The sequence below is a fragment of the Moschus berezovskii genome, chromosome 14 (genome assembly GCF_049115385.1).
Source record: "Moschus berezovskii isolate FMDL1 chromosome 14, NW_MosBer_1.0, whole genome shotgun sequence".
Classification (NCBI taxonomy): Eukaryota; Metazoa; Chordata; class Mammalia; order Artiodactyla; family Moschidae; genus Moschus; species Moschus berezovskii.
The window spans coordinates 45,129,815-45,144,312 of record NC_142473.1 but is presented as its reverse complement, the minus strand read 5'-3'; the positions used below and the strand labels follow the sequence as shown (position 1 = coordinate 45,144,312).

Sequence of the window (14,498 nt, the reverse complement as noted above, 5' to 3'; positions counted from 1 at the left end):
AGAAAGTTTTTAAAAATAGAAAAAAAATCAATAAAACCAAGAGCTAGTTCTTTGAAAGGGTAAATAAAAATCAACAAAACTGTGACCAGATCTGCCAAGATGAAAAGAGAAAGAATCTAAATAAAATAAGAAGTAAACGATGAGAAATCACAATTGATATTGCAGAAATACAAAGACCATAAGAAAATACTATGAACAATTATATACCAACAAATTGGACAACTTAGAAGAAATAGACAAGTTTCTAGAAACATATAGCCATCAGAACTGAATTGAAAAGAAATAGATAATTTGAACAGACTGAGCACTAGAAGTGAAATAGAACCTGTATTTAAAAATAAAAAACACCTTCCTGCAAACAAAAGTGCAAGACCAGATGGCTTCACTGGGGAATTCTATCAAGCATACAGAGAACTTACACCAATCCTTCTCAAACTCTTTCAAAAGACGGAAGAGAAGAGAATAGCCCTAAAGTCATTTTATGATGCTAACAACGCCGATACCAAAATCGGACAAAGACAATACCAAACAAGAAAATTACAGGCCAATATCTTTGATGAATATAGACGCAACACTTCTCAACAAAATATTAGCAGACCAAACCCAAAAGTATATAAAAAGATCTTACATCATGATCAAGCCAGATTCATCCTGGAGTCCTAAGGATGGCTCAACATTGCAAATCAATCTATGTGATATGCCATATCAACAAAAGACAAAAATCGCATGATCATCTCAACAGATGCAAAAAAGTATGTGATAAAATTCAACATCCATTCATAATTAAAAACTCTTACCAAAGTGGGTATAGAAGGAACATATCTCAATATAATGAAAGCATACCTACTGAAACTAATCTTTAACAAAGGAGACAAGAACATACAATGGGGAGCAATCGGGGAAAGACAGTCTCCTCAGCAAGTGGTGCTGGGGCAGCTGGACAACTGCATGCAAATCAGTGAAGTTAGAGCACACTCTCACACCATACATAAAAATAAACTCAAGATGGCTTAAAGACCTAGACATAAGACATGACTGTAAAATTCCTACAAGAGAATACAGGTAAAACATCCTCTGACATACACTGTACCAATGTTTTCTTAGCTCAGTCTCCCAAGGCAATAGAAATAAAAGCAAAAATAAATAAATGGGATTTAAACTTATAAGCTTTTGCACAGCAAAGGAAACCATAAACAAAATGAAAAGAGAACCTATGGACTGGGAGAAAATATTTGCAAACGATGCGATCAACAAAAGCTTACTTTTTAAAATTTACAAAAAGTTCACATAATAATAAAAAATAACTCAATCAAAAATGGCAGCAGACCCTACTAGACATTTCTCCAAAGAAGATATACAGATGGCCAAGAGGCACGTGTTCAACATCACTAATTCTTAAGAGAAATGGAAATCAAAGTTACAAGATACTACCTCCAGCCAAAAAGAAGAATAAAATAATGCCATTTGCAGTAACATGGAGGCAACTAGGGATTATCATACTAAGAGAAGTCAGAAAGAGAAAGACAAATACCGTATGATATCACTTACATGTGGAATCTAAAATATGATACAAATGAACCTATTTATAAAAGAGAAACAGATTCACAGTCATAGAAAGGAGAAGGGGGTGGGGAGGGATAAATTAGGAGTCTGGGGTCAGCAAATACAAACTATTATAGAAAAAGACAAACAGCAAGGTCCTGCTGTAAATTACACGGAACTATATTCAATATCCCATAATACACCTTAATGGTAAATAATATGAAAAAGAATACATATATATGTGCATATAACTGAATAAGTTAGCTATATACCAGAAACTAACACAATATTGAAAGTCAACTATACTTCAATAAAAATAAGTAAATAAAATTTTTTTTAAAAAAAAGAACCCATTTACTACCAACCACAGTAACACCACCTCCCTAGTGGTATGGGTTCCCTGCTTCTCATATGATAAGGCCACAAAGGGGTCAGGTTATATCCCTGATCCCCTCGGAAGGCTGGGGATGCATTAGGCACCGCAGAGGGAGGAACGTGTGGTGGGAAGTTTGCATAAGGCTCCTTGGCACAGAGAGGCTGGCCATCTCCAGCCCCACAAAGGAGGCACTTCATACAATGGACTGAATCACATGGCAGCCACCCTGTCTGCTCCTCACCTCTGCATCTGAAACCAGCCACCTCTTTGTGAAGACAAGGTGCAGCAGATTCACCTCTGGTCTGGAAGTCTGGAGACCAGTGACATCCTGGGTCACCCTCCAACCTGTGCCAGGCCTTCCTTCTGTGAAATGACACCCCTCTTGTCGTTCAGAATATCTCTCTCTGAAACGCAGCCCACCTCTGGACTAAGCAACTGGCTACTGAGCAGCAAGTGCAAGCATAAGGGACCAGAGCGTGAAGGCTGGAGCAGAAGGACACCTTTCTCTTGGGCTGCTGGGTTTCACTTGAAGTTTTCTTGCTTCTCAAACTGCCAGACCAGGCCCGGGATCAGAAAGGGTGTGGGTCTGGCCAGCGGCTTTAGGGAATTTTCAGGTTAGAGGCACCAGGTCTTGTTACCAGAAACCCCCAACCAATACACCCGACACTTCAGTGTTCCCCTTTCAAGGCCGAGAGCAGCCGTGCAAATGACAACTGAATTTGCCATGTCCTGCCATTTCTGAGGCAAAGTGCAGGGAAGCAGAGCCTGTTACTGGACTGCATCTGGCCAGAAATGGAGGAATTGGGGAATCTAGGCAGATACAAGGCAGGAGAGGCGCACGGGAGCTCCCTCCTTTCTGCCCACGGTGTGAGGTCTGGGTCACCTTTGGCAGGCTCAGCAAGGGAACGTATGCATCGGGATGTGAGTGCAAGGAAGACGACAACTCACGTGGCTCCTTTTGCCTTCTTCATCGCCCATCGACGTAATGACAGTCTCTGAAAAGACCATCTGTCCAGTCCGGTTGTTTGTGATCTACAAGAGAACAGGGACAGTGAGTGTGAAATAGAAGGGATTCTGGACAAATGCCACAAGTTGTTGGTTTTTTGTTGTTTTCTATTTTCTGAAGCTGGAGCATCTGTCAAAGTAGACAGAATGCCCATTCCGCCCTATGTTTCTGAGCTCCACCAGCAGCATCAGATAGTGATTAAGAGACAGAGCAGAGTCTACAGCATGGGGCTGCCAAGGGGAGGACCGAGGAAGTCTGTGTAAAGCATGCAGCACACAGCCTGTCACCTCGCAAACACTTAACACTAGCTATTTTTATCATTCTTGGGGCTTATTCATTTGAAGCTCCAAGTCAACTTTCTTCTCAACAACTACAGGCCTGGGTAGTGAAGGAAGCAGGTTTTAGCTAGAGCAGCCCCTCCCTGATTCTGGCGAACTGTTTTGTTTTCTCAAGAAAGGCCTTAATTATGTGGCAGTCTTGATGGGAGGGGAACTTGGGGAAGAATGGATACATGTGGATGTATTGCTGAGTCCTTCTGCTGTCCACCTGAAACTGTCATGACATTGTTAACTGGCTATACTCCAGTACAAATACAAAGTTTAAAAAAAAAGAAAAGGAAGTGCCTAAGTATGCTGAGAGGAGGCCTGGCCCCATATTCCTTTAGCTATTGTCTACCTACCAGGAGTGGGCACCTCAAAGCTAAGCCTTAGAAGCCTAATTGGAAGCCTGATTGAAACTCAGGCCACTCTCGCCCCATCCAAGGCCATGTCTAACCCTCATGTTGGTGATAAAAGAACAGAGAGAACCTCAGGAGCTAGGGGATCAGTGTTCTTTGATCCCTGACTCAGACACCAACAACCGTCTAGTATGTAACCTGCAACAAATCATTTCTGTTCTCTGATTCACAGTTTTCTCATTTCTAGGTCATCTTTAAAGTTCCTGCCAGCTCTAATATCATAGGCGTCTGCAGCCAAAACAAAGTGGAAACTCTTAGCCTAATGCACAACAGTGGATCAAATTCTAGTTCTAATTCCAGTTCTGGGGCATAAGGATCATGTCTTCACCAACATACTTTAAAATTTTTTATGTAAATAATTCCTCTCTCCAGCAAAGAAATGATGTCTTCTTCCTTTTATATCAGATTTTCACAAGATTAATCAATGCTATATGTTTTTAAAATTATACAGTCCTGTATGTAAAGATCCAGAGACTTCTCTGAGGTTTTATTATACTAAGGTGCATTTTTGTATCCCGAGGAAGGGAAACACGTACAATGTCTCCCAAACGTGTTTCACCACTGAACTCTTCTTTTATAAAGCATCATGTGGGACAGGAACGCCATAGAACCCATTGAAGAACTACTATACCACATGGATGCCATAACTTCACCATAAGAACAATGGTAATATTAACAGTAAGAACAATTTGCTGCTGCTTAGTGCTTTACAGTTTACAACAACTCTCATACACTTTAAGTCATTTGGCCCCCACACCACCATAAGGTATTATAGATGCTGATTTTCCCTATTTCATAAACATGATTACTGCGGGTCACAAAGTTGAAAATCACATTCATTACTAGCAGGACACATACTTGGGTATTCTGATATTTACAAGGAGCAAATTTAAGAAGCAGCCAAACCTACTGGCTAATTATTGTCAGAAAGGATGACTGAATATTGGCTTTGATAGGAATAAAATAATCACTTTTGGAGACAAAGCCTGGAATTCTCCAGTCTTCAGATGAGCAATGCTAAAGGATTCTGTTTGGCAGGTGGCTCATTCATTTATGTGGGGGGTGTGCTCTGGAGCTGGGGCTGTGAGTATGCAGTGGGACTAGAGCCACACAAAGGCTACTTTATAGTCAAGGCAATGGCCCATGAGAATTGACCCTTTAATCCACTATGGCACAGAAATGCTATTGTGTCAGCTCAGTCATTACCTGGACACTTGAACAAAAGCAAGGCTCTTTTGTGAGAATCTTCATGGCCTTGTGCAGAGGCCTTGAGATGAGATCAGAGGTCAATTTTACAGCCTCTGACAATGACCCAAACATCTGCACACCAGACTCTCTTTAAGAGAAAACAGGCCACATGATTTGATCTCAAAGTCCTACCAAAGTCACCCTGGAGACATCTCATGCTAGGGGCAAGTGAATGCCACCTTCCTTTGCAATGTTTTCTTTCTCAAATCAGATTGAGAACAAACCTGCTCACTCCTCATGCAAGATTTTGGACCAAGAGACACTTAGACATATGGTAGGTTGGAAAACAGGCCACTGTAAAATTTTGCACAGATAGCCAACAAACAGATGAATGTTTCCTCTTGTGGCAATAGAGGTTTTCCATTCTGAAGACTTGAGTATATCACATCTGAGCTCCTCCTAAGGAGATGGTGAAGATCTATTCACCGCAACATGAACTCTATTTCAACTCTCTACTGAATCACAGATAAACCTGTGAGATAAATTCCTCAAATTCAATACTGGGAAAGTCTTTCTCAAAACACTTATTTGCTTCCTTTTTTCAAGGAATAAAAATCCCTGAACATTCCTTTGCAATTGGACTGGCAGGAAGACTAGAGTTAAATTTATTGCTTCAATGCAAAAGCAATTTATGTTTTTGATACATACTTTTCCCCTTTAAATAATCTCCCTCACTCCCTCTGGCTTTTAACCTGTATTTTACCATCTTTATGTGTCTTTTTGACTTGTGTATCAAATATGTAAACATCTGCACACCAGACTCTCTTAAAGAGAACACAGGCCACACCCTGATCCTCTGATGGGACGGGGCACTGGAGAGGAGGAAGTGCCAGCCACAACTTACCTTGTGAACTTCTCGGTGGACATGGATGGTATTATTTCCCACCTTGGTTTCTGTGTTAGTCTCGTTGTGGTAGCTGGGAGGTAAATGCGCGAGGCTCATTTCTGACGATGTTTTAGCAGCAGCCTCTTCGGCTTCCATCTAATTAAATCAATGAATTTAATGAGCAACGTTGTTTTCTCCTGATACATATCAGAGTCCAATAGAAAAAAGAACTACTTCTCTTTCGCTCTTCTGCAATAACAATGGTGCTGCTGATAAGTACCACTGAGAACTGAGTAGAACAAGACTTCTAAATGTTTTCATATACTATCGTCTTACATCTCACAATCTCCCTGTGGGGTGGGTGTTAATGTCCCCTTTTCACGAGTGGGGCAACCGAGGCTCAGGAAGACTAGGTAAGTTCCCAAGACTCCCAGGGAAGGACAGAGTTGGGATTTGAGAATGCCCCCATTGAGCAATCTTGACCCCTGAGCTCCCATCTCCCCATGTCCTAACCAGGAGGTCACTCACATTCAATCCCCTTACATGCCAGCAGCCAACTCTGTTTCTCTTCGAGAGCATTCTCTGACTGCAGAAATGTGTTCAGTCTGCACAAGCGCCAAGTGTTAGGTAGTGAACACCCCAGGGACAACTCTCAATCAGTGAAGAACAGCCTATGAGGGTAAGTACCCCAGTGCCCTCTCCGCTCAGTGGGACAGTTTCTCTTTTTCCAAGGACCTCAGAGAGATGGAACCCCAGCTGTCCCTAGAAGTCACCGGCTCATCAGCACAGCCTTTACTGCCCTTTTCCTTTTCCATCTCACTCTCCTACTTCTCCTAGTGTTTCTGGGAGCACATCACAAATAAATTAAGTGCATGCTAATTCGCTTCAGTTGTGTGTGACTCTTTGCAACCCTATGAACTGTAGTCCGTCAGGCTCTTCTGTTCATGGGGAGCCTCCAAGCAAGAATACTGGAGTGGGTTGCCACGCCCTCCTTCAGAGGATCTTCCTGACCCAGGGATCAAACCCGTGGCTCCTGTACAGATCCTGTGGCAGATTCTTTACCGCTGAGCCACTGGGGAAGCCCCACAAATAAATTATTTGCTCCCAAATCCTTGTTGCAGGTCTGAGTTAGGGTGGGGACCAACCGAGCCCCTTCCCCATGACTGGGAGGGTCACAGCGATGAGTCCATCCCCATCCACACTCTGAGCATGAGAGAGACCCCTGTAGAGGTTCAGATGACTCATTCCATGGTACACCCTTCTTCTGGCCCTTCTTACACAAGTGTTCTTTGCTGATGTCAGGTTTCTGAGGCCACTGTCCTCAAATCATGAGCCTCCATGACATCTATACCAGACACATCAGCCAAATTAAATCTGTATCCACTTCCAGACCCAGACTTGATGAGTGGGCAGGTGACAACTGGACCAGTCACAGCTGATTGGACTCAAACAGAAGCCACATCACGGACTAGCTGAGCCAACCAGACACTCTCTCTAGGAATTTAAAATGAGAGACACAAAGAGAAGCTGTCACTGGTGGCTGGCAATTTTCCAACAGTGCAGTCTTGACTCTCAGCTATTTTTATTCCTTTAAATGAATCCTCAAAAAGGATTTTACTATTTTTAAAAAAATCACTGTTCTCTATTCCCTTATATACTGCAAGAGGCCCATCTTTTCCAACCAGGTTTGCTGAGCTGGGTATACATGGGAAAAGAATTCCCATGTCTCAATGGAATACAGAGACACTGCACTAGAAGTGTGAAGAACATCTAGTCAGCATAAAGGCGCAGAAAACCAAACAAGGCCTTGGTCAGCAGCCACCGTGCACTGTGTTTGACCCTGAGACAACTCCTGACATGTCTGAAACCTGATCACTGCCTCCATGCCTGGTGTCAGCTATGTCTCAGCCACTGCACCAGTCCCTTCCATATCTCCTTGCGTATTCACAGCAACCCTATGAGGAAGTAGTATTAGTGTCATTTGCAGGTGAAGAAAATGAGGTTGACCAAAGTGGAGGAATGTCTAAGGTCATCCCATTCTTAGTAGGTGGCAAAACTCAGATTAGAACTCAGGTTGGTCTGACCCCAAATTACGTGTTTTTCCTAGTGTAAGATTCTGCCCTATTCTGCCTCTCTGCTGGGGAGATAGGGCATCCTCACACAAGCTAGTTTGAGGATGATTACGAAAGTCTCTAGAAGCCAGTCAGGTTCAAAGGAGAGAGGAAAAAGGCTTCCAGGTGGAGGGGAGCCATGACTGGGTTGGTCTCAAAGGACAGATATGAGCTGGATAGAGAGGAGCATAGAGAAGGCAAAACGGTGGCAGCCTGGATGAGAATGGAGTGTCATGGGCTAGGGCAAGGGGTCCACACTGGACCCCAAATGGATAAAATGACGGATGATGAAGTAGAGACAGACTGACAGATGGATCCAGGGTATAGTTCTAAAGCAGAAGGTGTTAGCCTAGTTCTCAACCAGAAAGGTACCTCAGAGTCATGCCCAATGCTTTAAAAAATATCTACGTATCTGGAGCTGCCAAATTAAAATTTATGGAGGGGGCAACCCACAAAACAATGAGTTTTTCAGATGATTCTGAGATATTCCCTCCCCTGTACTCACCCCCAGGTAAGAACCTTTGCACCGAGCAAGCGGGAGCAGGAGCAAGTTCTGAAGATTAACTGGGACATAATATAGAATCAAAAGAATGGAGTCAAAGAACTAGCTAGAAGCAGGCTGAGTCAGAAGCTGTATCTGGGGAGGGACCTTCCATTTGCAGGGCCTCCAGATAAATCTAGAAGAACTCAGGCTTCTGAGAGCTCACCACTAGATTCGGCGAGAAGTTGCCCCCAGCAGTGTCCAAAGGCAGCAAAGTAGAAAGTACCCAGATTCTGGAGTCAGGGAACATGGGGTTAAGTCCCAACTCAGCCACAAAGCAGCCACATGACCTTCGGCAAAATACCAAACACTAGGGTGGCTAATATGTAACACCTTACAGAAAGACCCAAATGATCTTTTTGGTCAACCCAATCTCTAAACCTCAGCTTTCCTGTTTGTAAAATGGTCATGATTCTACTTTATTGGACAGATGTAAGAATTAAAGCTCATGAAATCCGAGAACTTGGTCCAGTATCTGCCATTCTGCAAAGGTATAATAAAGAAAGCAGTTTTAGAAGAAGCTAGCTTGGGTAGGAGTGGAAAAGGCAGAAGTAGATAAAATATATTCGAAGGGTTTGCTAATAAAATAGAGGAGAAACGGATGAAGTTAAGAGAGAAGACTTAAGACGAAGAAAAAGGCTTTTTAAATTTGTTTTAAGGGAGAGATCCTGGGCTGTTTAGTGATAGAAAAGGAACAGCTGGGAAAGAACAGGAGTCTGGGGATACTAGAGGGACTAAATCCAGAAGGAGAATAGAACATTAGTGCTTTTACAACTCCTATAGGAATCAGACTCCTCCAGTTTGGCTTACATATAATTGACAAGGTACCAAATTTAGAATTTGCTCTGGGCTGAGCAGATAGTCTTTATATAAAGCCATTTCCCCTTCAACCAGTGCTTATTCCAACAGAATGAGCTAAAGCTCTTTCATGGCACCACAAACTAAAAGTACAGCTTACAATGGAAATTTCAACCACAACTATTACTGCTGCTAGCAAGAGAAACTTAAGCCTGAAGCAACAGGACTTGTTTCATAGAGGAGGAATGTGAATATTATTTAACATGGCACTCACAATTTGTTAACTCTGTTTGTTAAAGGAACAGAGTAAGAAAAACTGGAGAAATTCAGGCTTGGTGTTGGCATTCTTCCTAGGAATAACGAGTTGATAAGAACATTCTATTGTAAAATATGCCAATTACAGAGGTGGTAATGGAGGGGTGGGGAGTGGCTTTATCCTCAAAATATGTTTATCAGTAACAAACAGCCCAGACTGAACCATTTGAAGATTTGATTCCTCTCAATAACGATCCTATAACCAGAGTTAACTTTTTTCCCTTAGGAGAAATCAGCAGCTTGAGTCAGCTGGAATATTTTAAATGTCAGGAAGTTACTTGAAAGCAGATTCATGATGCAACTATGTAAACAATTAGTGCATCTGGCTGCGGGTCCTTTTCTGTTCTTTACTGGGACAGTAAGTAAATAGCAATTATCTTGTGTTTACGAGATTTAAGGGGCTTTCTGGCAATCTCTTTTAAAAAAGTAATACTAATAGCCATAATCCATTGTGATTCTATTATATATCAGACACTGGTGGTTCTTTTGTTATCATTCATACTAGTGCTATTAATATGATGATAATGAGCGTGCTTGTCTGTGTGTTAAGTCGCTTCAGTCGTGTCCAACTCTGCCACCCTACGTGCTGTAGCCCACACCAGGCTCCTCTGTCAATGGGATACTCCAGGCAAGAATACTGGAGTGGGTTGCCATACCCTTCTCCAGGGGATCTTCCCGACCCAGGGATCGAATATGAGTCTCAGGTCTCCTCCACTGGCAAGCAGGTTCTTTTCCATTAGTGCCAGTGAGAGCCATTATTTATTGAGAATCAACAATTTCTCACAGTCCTTACAACAGCAACATGAGGGGGCAACTTACATTGCACCAATTTTACTTAACCCCATTTTATTTTTTGGCTGCACTGCGTGCCTTGTGGGATCTTAGTTCCTGAATCAGGGATTGAACCCAGGGTCACAGCAGTGAAAGTGCTGAGCCCTAACCACTAGACCACCACAGAAGTCCCTAGTTAACCCCATTTTTGACAACCAGATCACATGCTTTACTTACATCCTTTAATTCTCCCCTTTACCCCAGAGGTGGACACTTCCTCCACTTTGGAGCCTGGATCCCATTACTCACACGTGGCAGAGCTGGGATGAGATAAGAAAGGTTGGCTCCCACTGAGTCAGGTGGACGTGGCAGCCAGTGTCTCCCTGGGTAGCAGACTGTAGAACTCAGGCAGAGCCACATCTGGAGCAGGAAGGCCGGGTCCCAACAAGGGCAACATGGCCAACTCCCATGGAGTGAGCACCAGTTCCCTGGACTGCTGGGCCCCAAACTGCTCTGCTCAATGAAAAGGCTGAACAGGCCCCCTTGGCCCCCTCACCAGGAGCGACCAGCAGAGGACCGTGCTGTGTGGTCAAGTTCACACTTGAATAAAAACGGGGAGGTGACCTGATGAGTCTCAGTGGGAAGCCGTGGGCAGGAGAGAAAGTCCAAGAACCCAGTGAAGGGAAGCAGATGACTTGCTTTGGAACCAAGGATGATGTGTTCAGTTTAATCAGTGAAGGTGCGGAGTTAAAATTCACTGGGGCCTGCCCCTTTCATTGTTCCGTGTCAGGATTCTCTTGCTTTCACAGGAAACAAAGTCTACATTTGGAATCTGGCCTGTCCAGTGGATGTTCAGGTACAGCTACCCAGGCAACCACCTTCCAACCCAGTGTCTCCTTCACCAGTGTCCAGGGTCTACCAGGTCGACTGTTGTGGGAAGGAAGGGGAACAATCCCCAGACTAAGCAGGTGTGGGAGGAAAAAGCCACCTCGCCTAGTAGACCAGAGCCAGCTTTGGAGGCTTTGCCCAAATGCAGTGTGGAGAAGCAGGGACATGGAGGCAACTGACCTACCAGCCTAGACATCTGATCTCTCGCTGACTCCTTCCCTGGGATGGCTGGCTTCTCTCCAAAGACAGGCTGCAGCCAGAGTCAGGCCCAACAGGGGCCACGCCCACCCACCCCAGACAGCAGGGCCACCTGGCTGGGAGAGCTGGACCACCTGCACCTTCTCTCCAGGCAACCCTGGCAATGCTTGCGTACTTTTCACAGAGGATGCCATCCACAGCGTTTGGACCTGGGAGGCGATGGAAGCAAGAGACAGGCAAAGTTTTCCCAAGATGTCTGGTATCTGATAACTAACAGCTGCTGTTAGTTATATGCACATTTATTGTACTCCAGGTGCCACACATATCACAGATTTAATTCTCATGGAAAACTGAGGTAAAGGATATTTAAGGAATTTGGCCAATGCCACCCTACGGTGACTGGCAGAGGAGGGCCCTGAGCCCAGGATTGACTCCAAAGCACCCTTGGAAACACGGTGGGGGGTGGCCTTTCGCTTTGCCCCTGCTCCTCTCACCCACCACCCACTGACACTGATGGAGACTCCCAGGTTCCTTCTTTGCCCCACATGGCATTTGGGGAAGCCCAGACAGATTACCAGCACAGCTCAGGGCTTTTTGTCCCCATATGGAGAAGGGGATAACAGAGGATGAGATGGTTGGATGGCATCACCCACTCGATGGACAGGAGTTTGAGCAAGCTCCAGGAGTTGGTGACGGCAGGGGAGCCTGGCATGCTGCAGTCTATGGGGTCACAAAGAGTCGGACCTGACTGAGCGACTGAACTGAATGGCACCCTAATTGTCTCTTAGGAGGATGGCACAAGCTCAAAGAACAGACAAGCTAGGACTTGAGATATCTGGAGCCTTCTCTGCAAAATCACAGTGCTGGAATATCAGGGGCCTTGCAAGCATCCACTTAAAACAGGATAAGGCCAACTGCACACCTGAAGTTAATTGTAAGGTGATGGCCAGCAGCCTGCAAGCAGATGGTGACCCCAGTTGTCCATGGGTGGGTTCAGCCGGTGTCTCTGGGTGGACAGCCTGAGATCCAGAGCTTTTGGCAGGAACCAGGTGGGAGTTGGGATCACCCCCGCACTGCCTCCAGATAACTCGAAATCTGCTGCCGGCTGTGCCCAGCTCATTAGCGGACCCGAGGACTCTGGCCAGCGGTTGGGGCACTGCTTCGCCAGCCCCCACTGTCACCCGCCTCGCGCTTCCCGGAGCGCAGGCCCCTCGGGCGCACCCACCTCCTCCACCGCGCTGCGCAGTTTGTACTGCGTGTCCTCCATCAGTTCCTCAACCTCGCGGAACATCTCGTTGAGGGTGGCCTCCTCCTGCGGGTAGCTGAGAGCCGGGCCGGGCTCGATCGGGGCAGAGGTCACCGTCGGAGCCGGCGCGGGGGCCGTGGGGACCGCCGCCGCCAGCAGCAGGCAGAGCAGGGTGCCCCCGAGCCGCCGCATCTCCGCCGCCGCCTGCGCGTCCCAGAATGCGGTCAGAGGCGCGCCGACCACCCGCTCGCCCGCGCCGCCGCCCCGCCCCGCCGCCTCCGGCTCTCACAGCCTGGCCCGCCCCCGGCGCCCCGCTTCCCCGCACCCACCCCCAGAAAGGAGGAAACCGAGTCTCCGGAGCACGCAGCATCCCCAGACCGGGAAGCCCACCCCCACCCCCACTCCAGCCCCGCGCCCGGATCCTCTCCGTACCCCCACCCCCATACTGGAGCACAAGCCGCGCTCTGCTACGGCCCCCAGGGACAGCTCCCTCCTGAGAGCAACAGAACCCAGGCGCCCCTACGCTTACACCCGTCTCCCCCCTCCTCCCCACCCCAGGGCCCTACCCCTGCCCACCCCGCTCCCTCACCCTCCTGGGTCCCGGGTTTGAGCCCTGTTCCGTCCCCCACCAGATCAGAGCGCAGCCGTGCTGCGGCGACCCTACTCCCCCGCCCCCTATTCGATCCCCCATCTTGGGTGGTCAGAGAACTGGTCAACACCCCCACCCCCGGGGCTGGAACCAAATCCGCCGCCCCGTCCTCCTCCACCCGCCCCGGAGGGACCGAGCTGAGCCACCCCCTTCCCCGCCGCCGCCCTTCACCCACCCCAACTGGACCGAGCTGCGCTCTGGTTTGGACCTGCCAGGCCTCGCCGAGGTCTGCCTCGAGGCTGCGGAGCCGGAGCTGCGTGGTGGGCGGACCGCCGGCGCTGGGAGCTCGGCAGGGATGCGGCAGCACTGGTACCCCGGCGAGCCCGCAGCGCTCGCCCCGCCCGGCCCCGCCCCTAGGGAGGGGCTGCGGCCCAGCCCGCCGCCATTGGCCGGCCCGGCGCCGGCGACCTCCCCCCTAGGCTGGCCTCCTCCGCCCCCGCGCCTGGCCCTGCCGGAAGCTGACCGCTTCTCTGCATCCCGTTGCCGCCGGGCATCCCAGGGAGGCATTGTCATCTCTGGCCCAGATTCTTGTCACACTTTCCACGAGGTGTTCTTTCTGTGTCCAACCCTCGCCACCCTGCCTTCTCCAGGCTATTCTGCACCTGGCAGGCTGGCACTCAAGGCCCTACTGGTCATAGTCCCTCTGCCACGGTTGACTCCTACTCCAGCCAGGTAAACCCACCTGTAGCTCCCGCAGTAGGTCCTAGGTCCTGAGAACGTCAGCAGGCTCGTTAAGGGCGGCAGAGTGGTTAAGGGCAGACTGTGCAGTCAGGCTCCCTGGTGTCAGCCCCAGCTCTGCTCCTTAGGACTTTAAGGATCTGGCCAAGTTAGATTTGTCTCTCCCCAGTTAGCCCAAATGTGAAATGGAGGTTGGAGTATGACAATTAAAAAAAAAAAATGTTGCTTGCCATCTGGATCTATAGGAATGAAGTCACTAGCCCCTGAAGTTGCTGACCTTCAGCATTCCCTGAAAGGAGTTCAGGGCAGAGATGACGGCTGCCGCATTCTGTGCTCTGGGAAAATGGCAGAACAGGCCTTCAGATAGTTAAGATATTTTCAGGAGGGAGATTTATGAACCTGAACTCTTGCAACATCCCATTTTTAGAAAAACACTAAAACTACTAAGTAACACATGTGTTCCTCATGACTAGCCGCCACGTTTTATTGAGATGCGGCCTTGGTTGCACTTATCCCCTTTGCCAGAATCATGGATATGCTGACTTTCCCCCCTCCACCTTACCTCTTTG

At 47.3% G+C, this 14,498-nt stretch overlaps 1 protein-coding gene across 2 annotated transcripts in view; it reads right to left on the bottom strand.

The window, feature by feature from the left end:
• DKK3 (dickkopf Wnt signaling pathway inhibitor 3) overlaps positions 1-13,581 on the bottom strand; it is a 51,061-nt gene extending 37,480 nt beyond the window's left edge. Inside the window, exons 1-4 of one of the 2 annotated variants that reach the window (XM_055423363.2) lie at positions 13,427-13,581; positions 12,582-12,806; positions 5,753-5,890; positions 2,867-2,950 (exon numbers count right to left, since the gene is read on the bottom strand). In XM_055423363.2, the coding sequence (XP_055279338.2) occupies positions 2,867-2,950; positions 5,753-5,890; positions 12,582-12,794 (435 nt within the window). In that variant the 5' untranslated portion in view covers positions 12,795-12,806; positions 13,427-13,581. The remainder of the gene's footprint in view (positions 1-2,866; positions 2,951-5,752; positions 5,891-12,581; positions 12,807-13,426) is intronic. The other variant, XM_055423364.2, reaches the window with a different exon arrangement.
• Positions 13,582-14,498: the final 917 nt, after the last annotated feature.